Source organism: Ornithodoros turicata, chromosome 4, assembly GCF_037126465.1.
Source record: "Ornithodoros turicata isolate Travis chromosome 4, ASM3712646v1, whole genome shotgun sequence".
In the NCBI taxonomy this organism is placed as follows: Eukaryota; Metazoa; Arthropoda; class Arachnida; order Ixodida; family Argasidae; genus Ornithodoros; species Ornithodoros turicata.
Window position 1 is genome coordinate 36,783,129 of NC_088204.1, and position 22,465 is coordinate 36,805,593.

A 22,465-nucleotide genomic window follows, 5' to 3' on the forward strand; every position below is an offset into this window, starting at 1 on the left:
ATGTGTGTGTATGTGGATAAAAAATGTGGGTGGTGCCAATTTAGCAAACTGGCGAAGTGGGTGTTTGGCAACCTTCACCTATCTTGGAACACAAGCAGAAAGAAAGAAACTTAGACTTCGACCAGTGAGCATGCCGTATGTAGATAAGATTGGCCATAATTTCAAGAAGATAGCAAAGCAGCGCCAAGTCCCAATTGTTTTCAGCGCTCCACACAAGTTGCATACATCATGCAAGAAAGTGAACAATCCACAGAAGAGCACACATGAATGTGAACTCAGCCTTAAAAAGAAGTATGCAGAATGATTACAATACGTGGTTTATTGGATTCCACTAACCTGTGGAAAATATATATATAGCCCAAACAGGCAGATGCATGAACACTAGACTAAGGGAACGCGGTAAAGTACTCCATTGCAAGAATTGCAAACTCCTCAGTTGAGAGACGCGATCGCAAAAGCAGGCTTTATAGATCAGCTTACAAGAGAGCCACGTGAAGCACATGTAATAGAGAAAGCGGGCAACCGATCGTACGTGAGCGCAAAGAGACATTTCTCTCGGGGGGAACAGTTTCAGTGGGAAAACGCTCTCGATGAGTCCTTAAAATTGTAGTGAAAAAATGGGCTTGAGTGGTTTTTCATTAGCTAAAGGTAAAGCAGTCGTCCTGTTCGCATGTCTGTGTCTTTATAGCAGCTACAAGATCAGTGAGCGGTGATACAAATCCTGTCTTCGTCATTGAGAGGCGGGTAGTATATTGCCTGGCAGGGACTGCGGAAAAAGCTGCGCCCGCGTAGCACCTAGGTTTACGTAGTAACTAGGACGTAGGTTTCAATGTCGGTAACGAAGCAAATTTTACCAGTTGACGTGTCTCGATAGCTAAAAATGTAAATGTGAAGTAAACAAACTTTTTAGGGGTGCACGGCTTCATCTAACTTCTAGAATGACGCATTTTGGTGCACTGTTCTTGTTACTACAGAATAAACAAAAGTAGTGCTACTGCCCCTTCTTTCTTCGAATTCTCACGAATAAGAATAATTGGGAGTACGATTACACATTATGATGAAGTCAGTACTTTGACAATTTTATTCCCTTTCGGTTTCTGTCATTATTAAATATCTGCGAGTATGCAGACGGACGCCATTGACGCGAAGGAGGCCTTCAGCAGCTGCATCCACTAAAAAGGAGCACTGCTCGACTGTTCTTGTTTCTTACTGCTTCGAATGTGTCAGAAAAGGAAATACGAATTTCATTTCAATTCATTGTATTTACACTGAGTCCCAAAAAAGCACTCAGAGGGGAGTGAGGGAAATAATATCAAAACGCACACGTATAAGGTACAACAGAACACAAACCGCATCAAATCATATACAAAATAAACAGTGCATGAAATACAAAACACGTCGATGTTGCGGCAAAACGAGCAGTGACACTGATTTGCGAAACAATTCCCGGTTAGCTATGGACACAATCATACGTGAAAGGTGGTTTTACTTGACGGATGTACGTGGAACGGAAGAATAATGTAATGACGGGGAGGGTCTGTTTCTGCAGCTCAAGTCCTGCCCAGCACTCAGCTCTTCGATGCAGTCGACAGATGAATACATTGTATTTCTGTTCTGGCCACGTAGTGATCACAGCACGGGCTAAAAGAGAACTGAGGTGACCCCCAATAATGGTTTTCTTCTTGGCTCCGGCGTATTCGGCAACGGATGAAACTAGCTCCCGATAAATAGCGACGAGCGCATGGCCCCAGTTCCACGCTCAGTTAAAAAATCGTCCACAGAAAAGAGCGCATTGGAGAACGAAGGAAGGAAGAAGGTATGTCACGACGTCACCTGGTCCCCTGGCATGTGACTCATGACGTAGCAATTTCAGCGCCACAAAACGTGCAACGCGCGCTAGTTTATCAGACGACGGCGGCAGCTTCAAATACATGTTCTCGAGGTGTTCGCACTTGGCAAGATGCACCACTTTTTCTGTGGGTTTCCCACAGGGTTTGTAGTTTTTCTTGGCACCACACCACTTGAAACACCAGAATCCGCTGATGAAGCTACCTACTGTTGTATCCGTGGTCACTTGGGCCCGAAATGGCGCTGTGCAAACTTCGCTGCGACAGCCCTATATGCAGCGTGTGAGCTGAGGAGAATGAAAGAAAGAAAAATCGCGCGAGAACTTTGCATGTAACGCGCGTGCTTGCCTCGGTGGCTTCTTTCTCCGATTGCTTTTGCCAACTTGATTTCGCAGTGACAATGGATCGCACAGAGAAAGCGACACCCGATGAACAGCTTCACGGAGACAGTGTTTCGAGTTACGCTAAATGTCACCTCATTGGGATTTTAAATGACTGAACGCGCTGCATATTTTCTAACGTTATCTGATGTCTACTTATTACATTAGCTCGACAAAAGCACACTCTCCTCGTTAGGCACACATAATCAACAAACTTTTGTTGTACTTACAATATGTGCGCGTTACCCTGCCATTCACGATCGGACTGTCTTCTGCAAAAAATATATATATATATATCGTGACCTTCTGACGCCATCCACTCAAACGTAGCCTGCCTGCGTACTGCTGAGGAGGCCCAAGAAGGCCGAAACAGCTGTCCAGTACTGGCATGGCGACGTTTGACTTACAAACATATGCTATACGTGCAGCCAAAGAGCTCCTGCTAATTCCCCCCCCTTATATATATATATATATATATATATATATATATGTAATAAGTTCCATTCTGCCTGCAGTGGTACGTCTAAGCTTTAAAACGGACACTAAAGAGGCTCAATGCCTCTTTTGCGAAGACGTTTGTGGGCATATGGGTAGCCGGAGACATATTGTCCATTCATCGTTGAAGTAGATTAATTAGAATAGTTACTTGCTTCAATGCCTTATTGCACACAAATACCCAGTTTGGAATGGGCACCAAACCACCGCACTGAGCGAATAGGATTTGAAATTTAAGAAGAAATTTGAAATCAATGTGGCGAAATGTCGCAGAAGCCAATAAAATTGACACGTGTAATTGTAAACGAGGGTTGCACGATGCGAAACTCTTACTTTAGCCTGAAACAGTCGAATATGCAGAACTGTATGCATAATAGAATATATATATAAATATGTTTTAAGAATGTGTAAAGTAGGATGGAAGTAGAACGAAGAGCATGCGATGAGGTGATACACTTCAGGGCAGTCGGCCCAGGACGCATACTAACCCGTCTGTCCCCCACCCCTTCCTGCTGTCCTCTCTCCACCTGTCCAAGTGTGTGCGCCGCTCATAGCCACAGTTGTTTCGCGGCACTAACACGAAACAAGGAAAAAAAAACTTAAGGGCAGCAGAACGGTGGTATGTAGTCCCTCACTGGCTCTAGCGTCTTCTTCTTACGTGTGCGTAGTTACCAAATTCGTGCCACTACGCACATTGCACAGCACCGCATGCCATCCATGTGGTTTTGGTTTGTGACCGTGTTAACTCCCGACTAGATACACCCCTCCGTGCTTGTCTGCTCTTCCTTCTGCTGTCGATGCGCAAACATGCATGTTTTCGCATCACTTCATGGTCCGCAGCCCTTAATGTACATGTACATTAATGAGCTCTCCAGCTAAAAGATACCTCAGCACACCGCAAGACTCCTCGTAGCCATGATTCTACGGGAGCATCGGACAACAATCATTCAGAAGTCGATGCACAGTCGATGGTTATGTCAGCATACAGAGATGACAGAAACCTCAGAGACCTAGACAGAAACATCAATGTGGTTATGTTCATGTAGATGTGTTCATCTACTTTAATGCGTCATTTCAAGTGCAGGCACCGGATGTCATAGGAGCCTTATCCCTCAACCTCGAAAACAGTTCGATTCTTACTTGTCTTCGTGGACGTTTTCACGAAATATTTGGGAGCTTTTCCGCTCAGGTCAGCGACAGCGAATGTTGTATGTTATACAGGACATGAGAACAATAGTTTCCTAAGGAGGAGCGCCATCCACAAATAATGGAGCCCAATTTAAATCAGTCAAGTTGAATTCGCGATATGTGAGGTGATACAATCCTTCCCGCCATCCTATCATCCTCAGTCTAACGTAAATGAATGATATAATCAGACGCTCAGGACTCTGATCAAGATGTACTTGGAGGCAAACCACAGACAGTGGGACTTTCACTACAGTCTGTAAAGAACCACCATCAGGGACAATGACCATTAAATTAGCGCTGACAACCATTGCAAGAGCGCCAGTGGATTCAAGTCTTCCCATTGGACTGCTATCAAAGCATCCTAACGGAAGCATTCATCAACGCCTTGAAAAAACTAGACAGAAACTATCCAAAGAGTGTAAGAAGCGTGCCGGTTGTTCCAACAGGCTGATGCTATGCAGAGTTCACCATACGAGATTTAGTTCTCTATCGTAACAAGATTCCATGAGACAGGGCGCAAAGAGAGACATCTCATCTTGTAAAACCGTGGTTTGAACGTATAAGATATGTGGTAAGAACAGGAGGAAGTTATATCTTGGATGAGGAAGAAACTGGAGACCTCATGTCCAAGACTTGAGGCTCTATGTACCGGGACAAAACTTTAATACATAGCAATGTGTATGTCATTACTGTGACGGTCTACTCGTCCCACTCGTGCCGTCAAGAGGGGGAGGAGTGTAACATACAAGATTGGTGAAACCGAGGAGGAAAAAGAAGAGAAGGATAAGAAGGAACGACGATGAAGAGTGTAAGTAACGGCGTGGGGAGATATCTGAGTGTACGTCTCACTGTTTAGTAACTCTTGTTCAAGGAAAACGTTCCTCTATGTGAATATATCTATATGAAAAGTGTTGAAAGTTGGGGTAATCGGTATCAGTCCATAGAAATATAAGCTGCGTTTATATGAATGCGACAAAATCGTATCGTACTGACGTATAGCAAAAAATCCTCTCCGAGAGGGCCACGTTAATCAATCCACCCGTCGGGATAGGTTCGAGGAGGTGTGATAACTGCACACGATACGATTCTGTTGCATTCATATAACCGCGGCTACATCTACGGCGAGTCGAGGACAAACAGGAACACACCACACCAACAGCTCACTAGAGACTGAAACCAGAGCTAAGTTGGAAACTGGGAAAGACCTCCCATATTCTAATCCCTGGCTTGGAGTCCCGATAAGTACTTGCTACAGGTGTCCATTATCGTTGGCGTTGGTGGTTTCCGTTCATGCTTCAACACAAACTCGCAGAAGACTACAGACAGGTATAGTATACGCCGGTATAGTACCAACCAGAGAGGGGGGTGTCATCGCCAGAGGTGCGATACTCTACCCCATTGCTGGTGCCAACCAGAGACGTTTCTGTTACTACTGTTAAATTCCAAGGGCAGATTCGTAGCGCTTTCGGAGCAAGTTTTGCTGCTTCACCGGGAGCAAGTCTGGTCTGTTGGGATATTGGGAACAGTGCCGGAGTCTTCTAATGGGAGCTCTGGAGCGGCCATCAAGCCAAGGTCGCTCCAGGGAGCAACTCAGACTGCTCCGCCAAAATAGGCAGATTCAACCGGAACTCTCCGTGTGGTATCACTTGTCGCTCGCGCTTCCCATTTCCTGTCTCTTCTTTGCTAACATAGCCGCTTCGCAGTGCGTTGGGAGATTAGGAGTTGTTGCAAAACATGGGGTTGTAGTGGAACATGACTCCCTTCTTCTTCTATTTTCTCCGTCGCTGCCCGTAATCCACCAAGGGAATTCGCCAGGGCTAAACTCCAAGTTGGGCGCAAGTGTTCCAGTCGCAGATTCGGATTACTGGCTCTAGGCCAAAGCAAGCCGCTCCATTGCGGGGTCTGACAATTGCTCCGACTCTGCCATTGAAATTCAACAGTGCTCTAACTATGGTTTGGGTGCACAAGGTAGTAATAGATACCTCTCTGGCTGTTACTACCATGTGGGTTTGGTTCCTACAACCGTTTCCGAACAGTGTACATCTCGCTCCTATTGAGAAGGACGGAAGGGATTAAATCAAATTTGCGATTTTACTTACGCGAAAGCGCAAGCAACGACCACGAATATCGCAAACGACGCAATAGATGAATTGTGCTCCTTCTGCATTGCATTCGAGCTGGCGCCATCTTTTATTTCGTGAAGAAAAATTTGCGGCTTTAATATCCTTTTAAGATAGAACATACCTAACCGGAGAAGAACGCTGAGTGAGTAGGCTATGGTAGCCAAGACAGACGCCAGAGGTAGAATGACACTCAGACAACAGTACCATATTCGTATTTCCGATGGCCAAGGACAGACGGCGGAGCCATGCAGCGAACTAGTACTGAAATAAAATGTAAAGGAAGAAACGTAATCCAAGTGTCATACAGTCATCTAAGAAGATGCGTGAGAACGCGCAAAGTATTGTCATGCAAAGTGAGATACATGGAGGTCTCTATGAACGTTCATTCCGAAACGTGTAAACAGTCACCCGATGTACACGCAGTGTTAAATTTCCCGAAACTGAAACCAAACCTAAATGGAGCCCTTAAGAAAGATATGGGATTGAAGCCCCAAGATCAAGCCGTAGATCAAAAAGAGATCGGTAAGCTGGATATATGTACCATGAGATAGTTGCGTTCAAAAACAGTGCCTCATTGCACTCTTCCTTTTTTTGTGTATGTTTTTATGACTGAATTTTTCTGGCGCAGATGCAACGAGGCCCATAGAGCGCCAAGACTGTGGTACTGAATGTAATATGTTAAGTTAAAAACAATGAGGTTAGGTGATGCAAAAATATTACGGGACGCCACAGCGACGTATTTCTTGATCGGGGCGACACCCTAGCAGTGAACTGCAGCGGACACAGTTACTGAGAGGAACATGAAATACCCTATCATTTATCTCTAGGTGTATCTTCTCTCGTTTTCTGCACGAGTGTCGCTCCTATTAAGATATACGCCGCTCCGGTGTACCATAAACTTTTGGCGCGATCTGTACATTCCTGCCAAAATTTGAGCTAAACAATTTCCTTGGCGGATAAAAGCGCTAAAAGAGAGGAACACAGACAGACAACACAACATAGAGCACCACTTTCAACAATTTAATGTACTGTCAAACCACCTTCATTTCTGCAGCAGGAATTCCCTTTCCGTCTCCGATAGTGTGATACTCTCTGTGCTAAAACACGTGTCACCACCTTTACCAATCAGGAGGGCTTCCCAAATCTCTCTCTCTCTCTCTCTCTTTGCTTTTTGTAACGCCCCTTTACTGTTGTTTTGCTATACATTCCATCACATCCACAATTCTGGAATGCAAAGAGAGATTCCCTTGTCTACTGTTTTTGTTGTTGCGGTGATCCCTCAGACGTGTCTTTAGGCATCTGCCGCTCTGTCCAATGTAGTTTTTTCCACAGCTCAATGGCATCTCATAGATTACCCCCGACACACATTTTCCATCCGGATCTTGATGCTTAACTGCACTTTGTCGTCGTTTCATCATTTACAATCGCAGGCAACGCGATACCAATGCGATACGAACACGTCAGTTTCATTTGGAGCACAATGCGCTGTACTGACAAGTTTTTTCGTGATACAGGCCTTACGTAGTACGTACTCTTAGTGAAGTACCTGGACACTTCATTTTCGCTATACATGCTTCACACAGGCGTATCACAGGCACCACATGGTGGGATAATAGATGTCTAAACATGTCTAGGAGGAAACTTTGTGGCTAAGGCTACGTATAAATATCTAATAGACGTCTAAAAGCCTATGCGTTATTTAGACCTCCACAGAAAGCAGTTTTATAGACATCGCTCAGAAGTTCCACACTGGACATCTAATTTGTGACGTACAATAGACGTATAACTTACGAAGGAACAGTAGACATCTATTTTTTTATGTCTAACACCTGGCTAATTGGAGACCATATTGAACAAGACCTGTATATGGCCACACAGATGATGTTTTGAACTTCCATGCCTTGATCAATAGGGCCAATATGGTGCCATACGTATTGTATCATACATCCTGTATGAAGTAATGTAGGATCTACCTGAAGGAAATTCGATAGAGACCAGAGAGCTCAAGTGAAACATGTTTAATCCCATATCTGGCCACATGGTACATCCAAACCAACCCATAAGGTGTTTTTTCACATCCTGCATAAATGCCCCTGGAAACAATCTAGGCACATGTGAGACGAACCGATGGGACGAATAAGTCCACGAAATGTACTACGAAGGAATAACATCAAGTAAAATTGGTCGCAAGGATGAAACTCCAGTGGTGTGATATATCTGGTCACCAAAAGCTTTACTTTCCAAGATCTACGCTGTACAGAAATGTACAATTCAAGTGTTGAAATCAACATGATCTTATAGAAAGTACTGTGATTTGCAAAGTATGTACATGGCTGTATGGTTTGTATTGGTGCCCTCTCAGCTTAGTGCTAGTAGTTTGGAACAAAACACACGGTACTGTTTGCACTGTTTATTCCAATCCATAACAACATTGCATGCAGTGGTACACACACACTATCATTAAGCCTTCTAGCCTTCTGCAGCAGAAAATCCACATTTCTGCAAAATGGGATTTATACGTCAATCGTCAAGGTTTCGTGGGCAACAGAAAACAAAGAAACAAAAAGAAACCCTCCCAAGACTGCTTTCTGCTTTCAAAGGACACAACATGCACTCACTTCCAATGCAATTTTGCTGCATGCATACTTGCTTTGTGCCGAGGAGCAGCAACAGCAGACGAACACGGATTAGAACACAAAACAGACACCACTACTGCCTTTTGGGCCGACTATTTTGTGTGTTCTAACCTAAGTCTTTGTCTGCTACTGCCTCTCAACACCAAGCGTAAAGTACCAACTACCACCGACTTATTCCTACCTACCAGACTTGCTGACACATGCATTCATAGAACGGGCCACAGCTCCATTCTTCAGCAAGGGACTTGAAAGACTGGGTTTCCGCATGACTCCATTGCAGTGTTGGCAACACTAATCCAAAAATAGATTGTGTAAAAAGAATGTTGAAGTACAGGCTACCCTATAAATACACTTCATCATGTGTAATACCAAAGCAAACGATGCCCCAGTCGCATACCTTTCGCCTTTAACAATGTGTCTCTTGTCAGCAGTCAGCCACTGATAATGATGGGCTGTGTCGCTTGGGATAGATGATTCATTTCCACTTTGTCTAAAGTGAAGGTAGAGCCAAGAGTGAAGTAATAAAGGGGGGCCAAGAGTTTCGCAAACGCAAATTTCACCCGGCGTGCTTCGTCCAGCGACTGATTTTCGGTTCTCTTCAGCTCTTACTTGGGTAGCTTTTTTCACGAGCAGTTTGCATGTGGCATTAAAATTGCTGCCCTATTCTCTTTCGGTAAATCAGCTCTCAAAATTCTATCAATTTTAAGACCTGATTTGCCGAATTTTCGAAGTAGGTTCATAATTTGCTTGAGTAAAATCTATTTTTAGGAATTTAATTACATCGTCTCATCGAACACCCTGTACAAATGGTTTTTATTTGTTACATAATTTTTATTAAAAACTAGCAGAGCAAAATAGATGCCGTTTTCTGCAGTTGAGTTCTACGGCCTGGCTGATATCCTCTCGAAGAAAGTATGCGACCACAAGGTAACTAATTACCTAAAATTCGTTAATTCGTTAAGGGGATTTCGGACAGAAGTGGGCGATCACAATGAGAGACCGTCCTAGTTGAAAGCCATTCCACGTTTAAGAAATACTTCAATATGCATGTATGTGAAGATATCCACCCTCGAATTTTGATATGCAAATGAGCCGAAACCACAGTAACTACCACGTTCACCGTGCAGGGCACCATGCCAGGCCACATGAATGGGTCGATCGAGATGATTGAAGTAGGTGCCCAGCTGCGGGCCAGATAAACCGGTTTTCCGCCCAGATAAGCCTCTGTCGACGAAGGTGATGCGCTTCTCCGGCGCGCTTTTCGAGTTTCGGCTCATTTGCATATCGAAATTCGGGGTTGATATCAGCACGCACGTGCATGTTTCAGAATTTGTTACACTTGGAATGGCTTTCAACTAGGATGTTGATCTCCTGCCTTTACGTGAAATCCTATAATTAGAGAGCTCACTAAGGAATTTAGGTAATCAGTTATCTTGTAGTTGTATACTTCCTACAAGGGGATATCAGCCTGGCCGTACAACTCAACTGCAAAAACGACATCTATTTTGCTCTGCTGGTTTTTATAAAAATTCTGTAACGAATAAAAACAAACAACCGGTATATACATAAGAGTTGAACATAGAGCGTATTTAAACGTAACCATTGTCTCTTTGTTGATGCTGGAGGAATGTCTCTCTTGCTTAACAACATGGTTGCCAACCATCATTCTATCGGAAGGCTGCTCTATAGGCATGATTATGGCATGCGACCCAAACTGAGCATGATATTTTGCCCACATTTGTAAAAATGATAAACGCACCTATGTGTATACAGAGCCAGGTACACCAAATCAATAAATTCAAGATGCATGCTATAGGTTATGCCTGTTGGTTTGGTCCGTCTTGCGGATATCAATATACTGACTAAACTGGTCGTTATACAAACAGACAGTTGGGGAAACATCAAAATTACTTTCCCGAAACCTTTCCGCTGGTTGTACACGTGCTTCGATTGGCTTCGAGAAACACGAGTTACGTGGAAATATTGTATGTCCAAATACCAACTGGATGGCTATGCTTGATAATGGCAACACATATCTAATGGGGCTCACGTCCTGGTCGAAGCTGCTCAGCTTCCGAAAAGTGCCTGTAGAACGCCGCCGTGCCAGTCTTCGTTGTCTTGCATTGTCGTCATGTTTAGTCCAAACGAACACTCTTCACCACCTTGCATAGAAATGAAAAGTTCAGCATCAACCACAACAGACAAGAAAACACAGAACAAAGCTATTTTTAACAACAAAGCAATAAATATATACCAAATGCATACAAAACATAGTTATAGTATACTGCGAATGGTGGCTCCAAAGGCTTTTCTTTTCAACTGCGTCCGGGAGTGGGGAGAAGTCTATATATTTTGCCAGGGAAAGTTAGCCAGAAACGGCTTGCTATTCCTTGTTTCCGAGGTACATATAACCTTACCATTCTGCTTGTGTGCGGTTTTCATCGTGTCATGTGGTTTCAGTTGTATGCACTTGTGATGTTCTGACTCGTTATGTAAGGGCCATGAGACAGGCAGCACCAAAGGCGATTCGATCTTAGTCCGATTATTAAAGCTCACATTTGACCCATTGCTGTCGCATCTTTTTTATGACTTACGACACTCCCTTGATACTGACTGGGGAGGCACCGCACCACGGTGTGAAATCAGGCCCTGCAGATGCTAAGGGTTAACCAGCGGCATGGCCGATTTGGTCAAGGCATTCCGCTTGTTGGTGGTAGCCAAGCTCGTGCTGAAGACTGGGAGGTCGTGGGTTCGAATCCTACCACCAGCTGCGTTGCCTCAGGTTTTCCCTTGGTTTTCCAAATACTTTCCCATACAGTTTCCCCCGAAGTCGGCCCAGGACGGATACTAACACCCGTCCCCCAGTACTTCCTGCTGTCCTCTCTCCACCTGTCCACATCTGTATGCCGCTCATAACCATAGTTGCTTCGCGGTACATCTCCGGTCATCCTTAATAATAACACTGGAAAAAATGTGGTTGCGTTCCCGAGCGGGATGAGAGCAACCCTGGGGCCATGAGGAAATCTTAATTGAAGAAAATTATTCTGTTAGTTTAACGCAAGGATTTCGTTCACTTAACATTCCCCCAGTGCCCCAAGGGTGGCTGTTATTGCGCTGGGAAATGAGACACAATTATTTCAAGTGTTACTATTGAGGTTAGCCGCTGCTGTACTAACACGTAATTGAAAAAGAGATGGCCCTTCCTGGGAATGTCCATGGGTGGCATGGTAAATATATGTCAACCAGTAACAGGGCAATAGCACCGATATCAAGTTCACTTGCCGATAACATTCACCGGAAAGAAGAAATATGGGTGTTGGAGTATCAGTTCGTGATCATATGGGTGTCCCAGAAAACGTGTCATTGAATTATAATAAAAAAGCTACACCACCTAGATTCATGCGGTCAATGGCTTTTGTTCTTACTGGGTTTTTGCCACCTCCTCGTGTGAATGTCGTGTAACGTAAGTTTAATTATGTAAATTTTTGCGAGCTTAAGTCGGAAATTTGCCTCGTAAAGGTCACTTTTTTACCCCACCAATGTGAAGAGCGCGTCTAATTTAGTCAAATTAATGCTAATTGACAGGGATATTCAGGAGCTATCCCATCGGAAAAAATGGCCGAACATAGCCGAACATAGGAGAACATGCTCTACGGAGGTCGCACAGAATAGCGCACATGAATTTTTCAGCGCAATCTTTGTCCGACGAAAGGAGGTTGGAAACCCAGCCCTCCCCGAAGTCGCAGAAAGAGAAACAGGCATGGCTTATCACGTCCGACTTTCGCTGGGATAATGCTTTCCCTCTCCCAATTTTAGGAACTGTTACTTTTTCTACTATCACTCTGTGGGCTGGCTTCGGAACCTCCTTTCGTCGCACTGAGAGCGATTGCGCTCAAAAAGTCGTAGCGCGTTAGGGTCCGGTGCTCCGAAAAGCATGATGTTGAGCTATTTTTCCGATGGGATAGCTCGTGAATATCACTGAGAATTATCATGAATTTGAGTGAATTCGGCAAGCTCTTCATATTGGTGGGGTAAAAAAGTGACCTTTACTTGCAAAATTCCGAGTTCAGTTCGCAAATATTTACATAATTAAACTTGGAGTACATGACATTCACATTAGGAGGTGGCAAAAACCTAACAAGAACAAATGCTGTTGACCGTATGATTCTAGGTGGCCCAGTTTTTTTATTATAATTCAATGATACGTTTTCTGGGACACCCTGTATGATTCATATTGCAGAATGAATACAGATGCAAGCACAACGGAGTCACACCGTGCAGCTTCTCTTATCGGGGTATCAGTTACTCACCTAATGATGCAGATATTTCAATGCTGAATGCTGAATACTGAATGTGGATGAATCAGGCAAAGTACTCCATGAACTGCCGTGTCACTCCAGGGCGTATATTATTCATGTATCCAGCTACAGGGTGTCCCAGAAAACGTGTCATTGAATAATAGTAGCAAAAACTACACCACCAAGGATCATGCGGTCAACGGCATTTGTTCATACTTGGTTTTTGCCACCTCCTCATGAGAATATCGTGTAACGTATGTTTAATTACGCAATTTTTTGCGAACTGAAGTCGGAAACTTGCCAAGTAAAGGCGACTTTTTTACCCCACCAATGTGAAGATCGTGCCTAATTTACTCAAATTAACGATAATTGACAGGGATAATCAAGAGCTATCCCATTGGAAAAAATACCCAACATCATGCTCTACGGAGGTCCCAGAGGATGGCGCATGGCGATTTTTTTCAGCGCACACACTAATTTTTTTACACCTACGTTAGTGTAAGAGGGGTGTATTTTGCAATATACACCGAGATCACACCAACATTACACCACTTCGGTTTTAGTGTGCAATAGCTGTCAGTCCGCCGAAAGGAGGTTGGAAACCCAACCCACACCGTCGTCACAGAAAGAGATAACACAGGCATCGCTTATCGCGTCCGGCTTTGACTGGGATCATGCTTTCCCTCTACGAATTTCAAGAGCTGTCACGTTTTCTACTATCGCTCTGGGGGCTGGGGTTCGAACCTCCTTTCGTCGGACTGAGAGCAATTGCGCTCAAAAAGTCGTAGCGCGTTAGGGTCCGGTGCTCCGAAAAGCATGATGTTCGGGTATTATGTTCGGCTTTTCCGATGCGATAGCTTGTGCATATTACCGTCAGTTGTCATGAATTTGAGTGAATTCGGCACACTCTTAATATTTGTGGGGTAAAAAAACTGACCTTTACTTGATATATTTCCGAGTTCAGTTCGCAAATATTTACATAATTAAACTTACGATACATGACATTCATATCATGAGGTGGCAGCAGCCTATGTGGCGTAGTTTTTATCAGTATAATTCAATGACACGTTTTCTGGGACACCCTGTATATAGCGGCCCAAAGGGTCCCAAAATGGCAAGTTGCTGAGGAACGATGGCCGTTTCAGCCCATTCATCTCGTAGCCTCAGTGGGAGCTCCATTTCCATGCAAACACCCCCGAAGTTTGTACTGATATCTCAGTATAAATATAGAATCGTCCTTCTGCAATGCAAATGAATGTGAACGACAACAAAATGAGAAAGAGAAATAGATTCGAGGCAATCTTTCCTATACCGTCTTCAAGGTGTCTCCATGTGAGGCAGCAAGGGCAGCCGAACAGCCACTGTGAGGAACAGGTTTCCCCCACAAACAGAGATGGGATGTTCATTGCAGCCCACAACGACTGTCGTCACATTGCCGCGCGAGTTCGCCGACACTCATAATTGCCTAACTTCCACACGAATATCACCATGTCGGTACCTCTTCGGGTGCTATTTTGGTTCGCATTTGTTCTGTGCTCGGAACACCAGGAAATGGCAAAGAGGGCGCCAAAGGTAGTAGTCCACGGAAGTTCATATTGACGATAAGTCCTCTGGTGCTTGTAGAACTTTCCCATGGTCGTCCTAGAATTTTCCGGTCGTCGCGATAATGTTCTGTTCTTCGTTCAATCAAGCAGACACGTCTGACTCTCGTGGTCCACAAAACATTCCCAACTTTGTTTTCGGGATCACTCTGGCTTACACTTCGCAAAATAAACTTCAAGAATAAACTCCCCGAAATAAATCACGAAAAAATCCACGGTGTAAAGATAAAGGCGTAAAAATCAACTTTTGCGATACAAACGCTTCAGATTCAAACTTTCAAAATAAATCGTCTCTGATTGGTCGACAGGCACGACAGCCTCAGAGCAGCGAAGGCTTTTGGCTCCCGCGTCTCAAAATAGTTCCCCGCAGGGTGAGGCGTGAGGCTTTTTGCGGTGGGCTGGGAACGAAAGTACCGAGTCTGGACCAATCGTTTACTGTATTCTCCGCCGGCTATCAGGATTCTGTTGACACTGCAGTTAATGATTTGTTCTGCTGCTCGCCTGCCATATTTGAGTATGTCGAACTCTGAATTCGTGTCGTGTCACCAAATGAGTTCCCGCTGTTGGTTCCAGCTATGGTGGACACCTGCTATATTATGAACATTGTCGCGAACATCGCCATTCTGCTGCAGCTGCCTTGGTTGTGAAGCCGTAGAGTTGAAAAGTGACAATCGATGAAAAAGCCTGATTCCGATACTGTGTGGATGTGTTGTGTTTGTCCGTCTGTATGTGTTTGTGTGTGTTCGAGCCTCAGAACCGTAGAATCGTGAAATCGTAACCTGCCTGCGGTTTTCCTTAAAGGTCAGATATGCCGATTTTGAAGTGCCGCTGAACTGAGCGATACTCGCGCTGTGTGTTCATTACCGAACACTGAATATGTGTGCGAAATATCTTGCTCCAACTGTTCGTAGTTTTTTAGAAAACAGCTTTTTTAATTCCCACGCCCGGCCGTCAGACCGTCGGCAAACCCTGCGCACGGGCGCACCGACGTCACTGCTCTCGGTTTATCTGTCTTTGGCTTGGCATGGACTCTTGGCTTGGCCGCTTGGCTTCTTTCGTTTCGTCCTCTGCACTGATCTCTATGTATAAAGGCTGGATCGCGCATGGGAGAGGGGCTCGTGGGGGAGAGGCGTGCCTTCGGGCCGCCATGTTGGGAGGCCCTAAAGCGCAGTGTGCGCCCATAGAAAACAATGGGAGGCAACGGAGGTTGTGAGTATTTATTGCGCTGCAGGCGTTGATCGTTGCTTGTCATCACACAATTTTGTAAGGTGCCAGTATACTGATGTATCCTAACAGTGTTTCACAGGTGTCCTGCCGTTCGATTCTTAATTACGTTATGTTCTGCATTCCGAAACTAGACCGTCACAGCAGTGCAGCGCTGGGTATTGTACTACAGTATACGTTTCCCATCCAATATTTCAACAAGAAACGATGTGAAGTTAACAACAACCATGTATATAATATCCCGTACTGCGTTCTGGACAAAAATTGTTCCATAACGGTCCGGGAAAAGATATACTCGCATGGCAGAAAGAGATCGTTCTGTAGAATCACAGCCGTTGTTTTAGCCGTGTATGCGTTTAGTATGATTTATATCAAGCATCGCCTTGGAAAGAGTCTTTTAGTAAACGACAGCGGTGCTCTGCCTTGCAAATATGGACACACCGAAGCAGCCCAAATAATTACTTCACGCAATTAGATCACACTCGTTACGACAGTTAATCAGGTAGTGATGTAAGCTTAATCAATTAAGTTACTTAGAAAGGGGTAACACCTCCTTGAGACACAGGCCTTATCTCTTTTTGAAGTACAGCCCTTCTATGTTTGTTTGCTTCTTCCTTTATTTGTTCTGATTATTTGCAGGCGTGGTTGTGCCAAACTGAATGTCCTTCTCCAGCACTCACATGCTTTTGTTGAATACAACTGCAGCGTGAGAAAAGCTGCTTGGGGACGGGGTCCTGCTATCCAGTGCTGACTTTGTCATGCTTGTTATGTGGAGCATGTTCCAAAAAATGCAGCTCCACATATGGTCTTCAAACTGCAACAGGACTATTTGGAGCTTGAAACAGTTGTGATTTTGTCATTTTGGCCCTCGTGTACCCAGTCTGTGAAACGCAAACAAAAAAAGTCTAACACGATATGCTTTTGTAATGAAGATCACTGATGATGAGTAAAGAGAATATACGAGTTCAAGTTTATTCAATATTTTATATCATTCGTTATATTATTCAACATTTTATGTCAAGTTTATTCAAGTTCAAGATTTATTTCTTGCACTTATGCGTTTCAGGATACAATGAACGTGCAGGGAGGTCTTAAAAGACTACATTTATTGTTTTGTGACCTTGCTACAATGGCAATATATATTTTAGGAATGACAGTGGTCGGGTACGCTCTCTCAATTTTAGGTTGGAATGAGCAATGAATAGCAACTTCCCTCCCGATATTTTCTCATATATGCTAAATTTTAAATTTAATGTGATTGAATATGTAATAATATAATAATAATATATAAGAATATAATATGTGATAAATGAATGTGATCAACAGTAGATGTAAACATGAGTAGCCAGAGAAGTGCATTCTCAATAAATAATTTTCTTATAGCGTATATGTGCATGCCTATTAACTGAAACAATTATCACAGTTCCCTGACAAGTTTTAATTTTAAAGGTGGCTGTAAAAATACTCTAATTATCGCCCCATCTCAGTACTTAATGCTTTAAATATAATACTAGAAAAAATATTATCCTCCAGGCTCTCTAGCTTTCTTGAAAAAAATAAAGTAATTAGTCCCACCCAGCATGGTTTTCGTAGATCACGCTCGACTGCAACCGCTGTTCTGTCTATTACGGAAGCTATAAACAACTGCCTTAACAAGGGAGACATTTGTGTAGCCATCTTCCTAGATATAAAAAAGGCATTTGACACAGTACGTCATGATGTCTTGTTAGGTAAGATGTCCAAGTATGGAATTAGAGGCCACTCACTTGAACTTTTTACTAGCTACCTCAGTAACAGAACCCAAATTGTATCTGTCCACGAGTGCTGCTCGCCTCCTCTTCCCGTGCATATGGGAGTCCCACAGGGTTCCGCTCTGGGCCCAATATTTTTTCTTCTTTATGTAAATGATTTTAGTGAGGCCATCCACTCTAATAGTATCATGTACGCTGACGACACCGTGTTACTTTTTACTGGCCCTACAATTGGTGTCATTCATGATAAGATTGCTAGTCTAATTCCCCAGCTCTTGGAATGGCTTAAAGTGAATTCTCTGTCACTAAATCTTTTGAAAACAAAATATATGGTATTTAGGCCATATCGTAAGACTGTTTCATTAACCGATTTTAATATAGTTATTGCCGGAACAACAGTTGAATGTGTCGACACCATTAAATACCTTGGGGTAATTTTGGACTCCCACTTGCACTGGAAGCTACATATAGAAAATGTTTGCACTAAATTATCAAGAGCAAATGGAGCACTGTTCAGAGCACGTCGACTGTTCCCAACTGCTGTCCTGAAAAGTCTGTATTTTGTGCTCATCCAATGTCATTTGCTGTACTGCGTAGAATCATGGGGGCACACGCATCAATCTTATCTTAAACCGGTTGAGGTCTTGCAGAATAGAGCAGTTCGCATTATATCCAATACATATAACAGACAATCTTATTCATGCATATATAAGACGTTACACATTTTACCTTTCAATTTACTACGCTTTGAGGAAACTGTGTTAATGGTTAATTTTTGCATACTAAATAAGGGAATAATTGATGGTATCAAGTTAGTTTCAGTTAATCGCACAAGCCGTACTGTATTGGAACATCACTTTATTGTACAGTGTTTCTCAAACATATATGGTAAGCGCCTTCTCCAACACCAAGGGGTCATAAAGTGGAACTCCTTGCCCCTTGATGTCGTTGTAGCCAAACACTTCAAATTAGCCGTCCGGAGGTTTCTGTTCGAGTCTTGTTGAATATCGGTATAGTGATGTCAGTAAGAAGGATTGATGATATATATTTATATTTTTGTTATTGTGTAATCTTAGCGCTTGCATAAATGTGTGTTTCCTCAGCCAATCTCTTTCTTAATGTAACTGCCGCGTTTGAATAACTAAACGTTGTAAACTATTATCGAATCGCACTAGCTTGTAGCTATGATCCGACTGATATATAGTGCCTTACCATGTATATTACGATGTTGTCAGTTTAATAAAAAAAAAATTCTGAGAGTGTACTGTAGAGGCTGCTTAGATCTACAACAGTTCATACAAGGTATTATATACTGTGAATGCCTTTAAAAATCCCATGTGACACATATGCCTTTACTTTCTGGAGGTGCTGTGGCAGTCAAGGTTTGTGGGCATTACGCAGGTTCTGCACCCATTTCTTGAGTATGTCGAGGCAGCTGTGAAGTAACCTGCATTGATGAGTATTATTCCAATTTTTATGGTGCATCGACAACAAAGGAAATAATACATCAGAAGATTGGTTTGGGTGCAACGAGTTAAAAATGAATATGTTGTTTAATAAATGCATTGGACAAATGTTAAAACATCAGTTTGAAACATAGTTTACAATCCCTGTATCTTCTAAAAATTAAAAAGATTACAAACTCTTCTAAAAAGAATTATAATATCTAATTACTATATCGCTGGGTGAAGGAGACTAAAGTCTGAGGTGTGTTTCTGATGTGAACATGTAAGAAAACATGCAAAAGTGAGAGAGGCTAACCACAGTGCGTGCACTGAGGTTGTTCCTTCCTGTAAAGTAGAAACCAGTGGATGAGGAACGTGATACTTACCTGTACACCCAGCCGTATCACACTGCACAGATTATTCACTGGGTAGCCCTCATGACGAAACCTGTATTGAGAGACCACTTTTGCCTTAAAAACTGCTACAAATAGCACGACACGCTGCAAATTATTGCTATCGTAACAAGCTGACGATACAGCTCAGACATAAGGCGTTATTCAAGTCGCGCCACACCACCGTTACGTAGGATTCTTTGTCACAAATCAAACCAAGGCACAAAACAATACCAATACATGAAAAAAGGTGACAATCGTGGTCTCATTATGACGTAATACCGAACTTGTGCGCGAAGGTAATTCAAAGAAATGAATGTGGCACTTGCTTCCGCAGAGAACACCGTGTATCATGCTAGCAATGCATGCAAAAGAGCGCTCGAGTGCTTGCACATATATTGATGACAACACTACCCGTGTAGTGTAACGTGTTCTCCCAAGCATATTATGCACTCAAACTGTATTTGCCGCCGGGTAAAATGCAAGTGTGCTCGATTGAACGTCGGAAGAGCGATCAAGCAACCTGCATCCAGTGCTCGTTTTGGGCAAAAAAACACTTCATAATGGTCAACTAAACATACACAATGGACGCCTATTTATTCCTTGATGAAGAGTGACTCACCTGTATAAATTTAGGCCTTGTATCCTTGCCAGTACGGTTGGTACGACCGTAATCGCAAGAAGTTGCCATGATCGCTGCGGCGACTGTTGTGGGTACAGTAAGATGGCGGCCGGTTTCTTCACGCTCGCGCTCCCAATCCGCGATCCAGCCTTTTACAATCGAGATCAGTGGTCCTCTGTGCATCGTACATAAGCGAACAGCTGTTATATTGTTGTTGGTAAGCCGGAAACAAAGCATGTGAATATTTTTTTTTTTTTTTTTTGGAACGGCGGCGTTTGGAAAGTGCACTTGCTTGTTCTGACCTTGCCTTTTATGGGCTGGAGCTATATGATACGTGATATGCCATGGCGAAGTTGTCGAAGATGCGACGGTGCTACGCTGTTAGAACAATTCATCGCAGCATTCAAGTGTTACCTATTATAAGCTTCCAAAAGACCAAGCAGTGCGAAGCTCTTGGCTAACAGTGGTGCCTGCTAATTTACACTGCAAGGATTTCGTCCACGACTGTTATCATAGGTTACGCGCGACTCCAGAGGCAATTTTGAATCTCGGCACGAAATCGTCGGATGAAAATCTGAGGTGCCCGACGCACAACATTTTGAACGTGCCACGGAGGATCAAGGCAAAAAACGAGAGCGAAAAAGGTAAGTCGAGGTTCAGATATAAAAAATACAAAGCTTAAAGGTCAGATATGCCGATTTTGAAGTGCCGCAGAACTGAGCGATACTCGCGCTGTGTGTTCATTACCGGACACTGAATATGTGTGCGAAATATCTTGCTCCAACTGTTAGTAGTTTTTTAGAAAACAGTTTTTTTAGTTCCCACGCCCGGCCGTCAGACCGTCGGCAAACCCTGCGCACGGGCGCACCGACGTCACTGCTCTCGGTTTATCTGTCTTTGGCTTGGCATGGACTCTTGGCTTGGCTGCTTGGCTTCTTTCGTTTCCTCCTCTGCCTCCTCTGTGCATCGTACATAAGCGAACAGCTGTTATGTTGTTGCTAAGCCGGAAACAAAGCATGTGAATGTTTTTTGTTTTTTTTTGGCACAGCGTCGTTTGGAAAGTGCACTTCCTTGTTCTGACCTTGCCTTTTATGGGCTGGAGCGATATGATTCGTAAATATGCCACGGCGAAGTTGTCGAAGATGCGAGAGTGCTACGCTGTTAGAACAATTCATCGGTGCATTCAAGTGTTACCTATTATAAGCTGCCAAAAGACCAAGCAGTGCGAAGCTCTTGGCTGACAGTGGTGCCTGCTAATTTCCACTGCAAGGATTTCGTCCACGAATGTTATCATACGTTACGCGCGACTCCACAGGCAATTTGGAATCTCGGCACGAAATCGTCTGATGAAAATCCGAGGTGCCCGACGCATAACATTTTGAACGTGCCACGGAGGATCAAGGCAAAAAACGAGAGCAAAAAATGGTAAGTCGAGGTTCAGATATAAAAAATAGCAAGCTTAATGAATCGATTGTGCAGCTGTCCTACTGCGCTTACTCTGATATAACCACGATTAACAACACAATTGTACTATTGATAATCTAACTTCTGAATTATCACAGGTGCACGCTGAAGGCGGAAATGAAGCATGATCTGGCTTGCATCTGGTCATGAAGAAATTGCTGACACGTTAGTTGCAGTCCACCTCCACCAACAGGTATGACAATATGATGTTATAATTTGAGTATTCATCTATGTTCAACTTTTCATGTGCATTCGCATGCAGACATTTTGACACCACTTTTAAATATGCCCTCAAAGTTACAACCTGTGCTTCGAGGGTGGAAAACAAAGATCGCCATTCCGATTAGCTGCTATCTCCCAGTTCAAGCACTTTTGTGTCTGGACACTGGTTCCTGTGGATGGGGTGTTACAAGCTTTACTGTCTGATATAGAAGGTACGTTACATTAGTTCAGTTAATTTGTCTTTTGCACATATTTGTTACTGTTAGCTGGATTACTGTTGGACATACAATCCTTTGACACACCGAAGCTGATGTCGCCTCTGATAACATTTTAGAATTTTCAGTGTCATCAACGTCCATTGAGGAAGATGCCTTTACTATCTGTGAATCTTCATCTGAAGAATAGCCCAGAATTCATGTTAACATTGTCTACTCTTATTAATTCACTGTCTGTTTTCTGAGAGCTAAGAAAAATGGAAACTATTTATTTGTCACAACTTCACACTGGATACTGGTGTGGTACTGGCTTGACATGTAAGCTAAAATACCTGGATTCTACAATAATTGTGTTCAACTTGGTGCATTATCGTGGGCAATGCCACATTCACTACGTTTTTAATGGGTCCGGTGCACAAATACTGTGTGCATACTGCATACATACATACTGTTCGATAGGCAAAAATACCTGAGCAGTGCTGTGTAGTCTTTTTACCCAAAGTCCATACTCTTACTGCAAAGTCACAGTACGTAGAAGAGCAATGTGCAGGTATGCTGCGAT

General features: G+C 43.4%; 1 protein-coding gene across 1 annotated transcript in view; it reads right to left on the minus strand.

Annotated features, from left to right (window-relative positions):
* Nucleotides 1-22,465, minus strand: part of LOC135393004 (uncharacterized) — a 204,616-nt gene that overhangs the window by 12,066 nt on the left and 170,085 nt on the right. Inside the window, exons 10-11 of the mRNA XM_064623605.1 lie at nucleotides 6,155-6,294; nucleotides 2,458-2,499 (exon numbers count right to left, since the gene is read on the minus strand). Coding sequence (XP_064479675.1) covers nucleotides 6,224-6,294 — 71 coding nt within the window. The 3' untranslated portion in view covers nucleotides 2,458-2,499; nucleotides 6,155-6,223. The remainder of the gene's footprint in view (nucleotides 1-2,457; nucleotides 2,500-6,154; nucleotides 6,295-22,465) is intronic.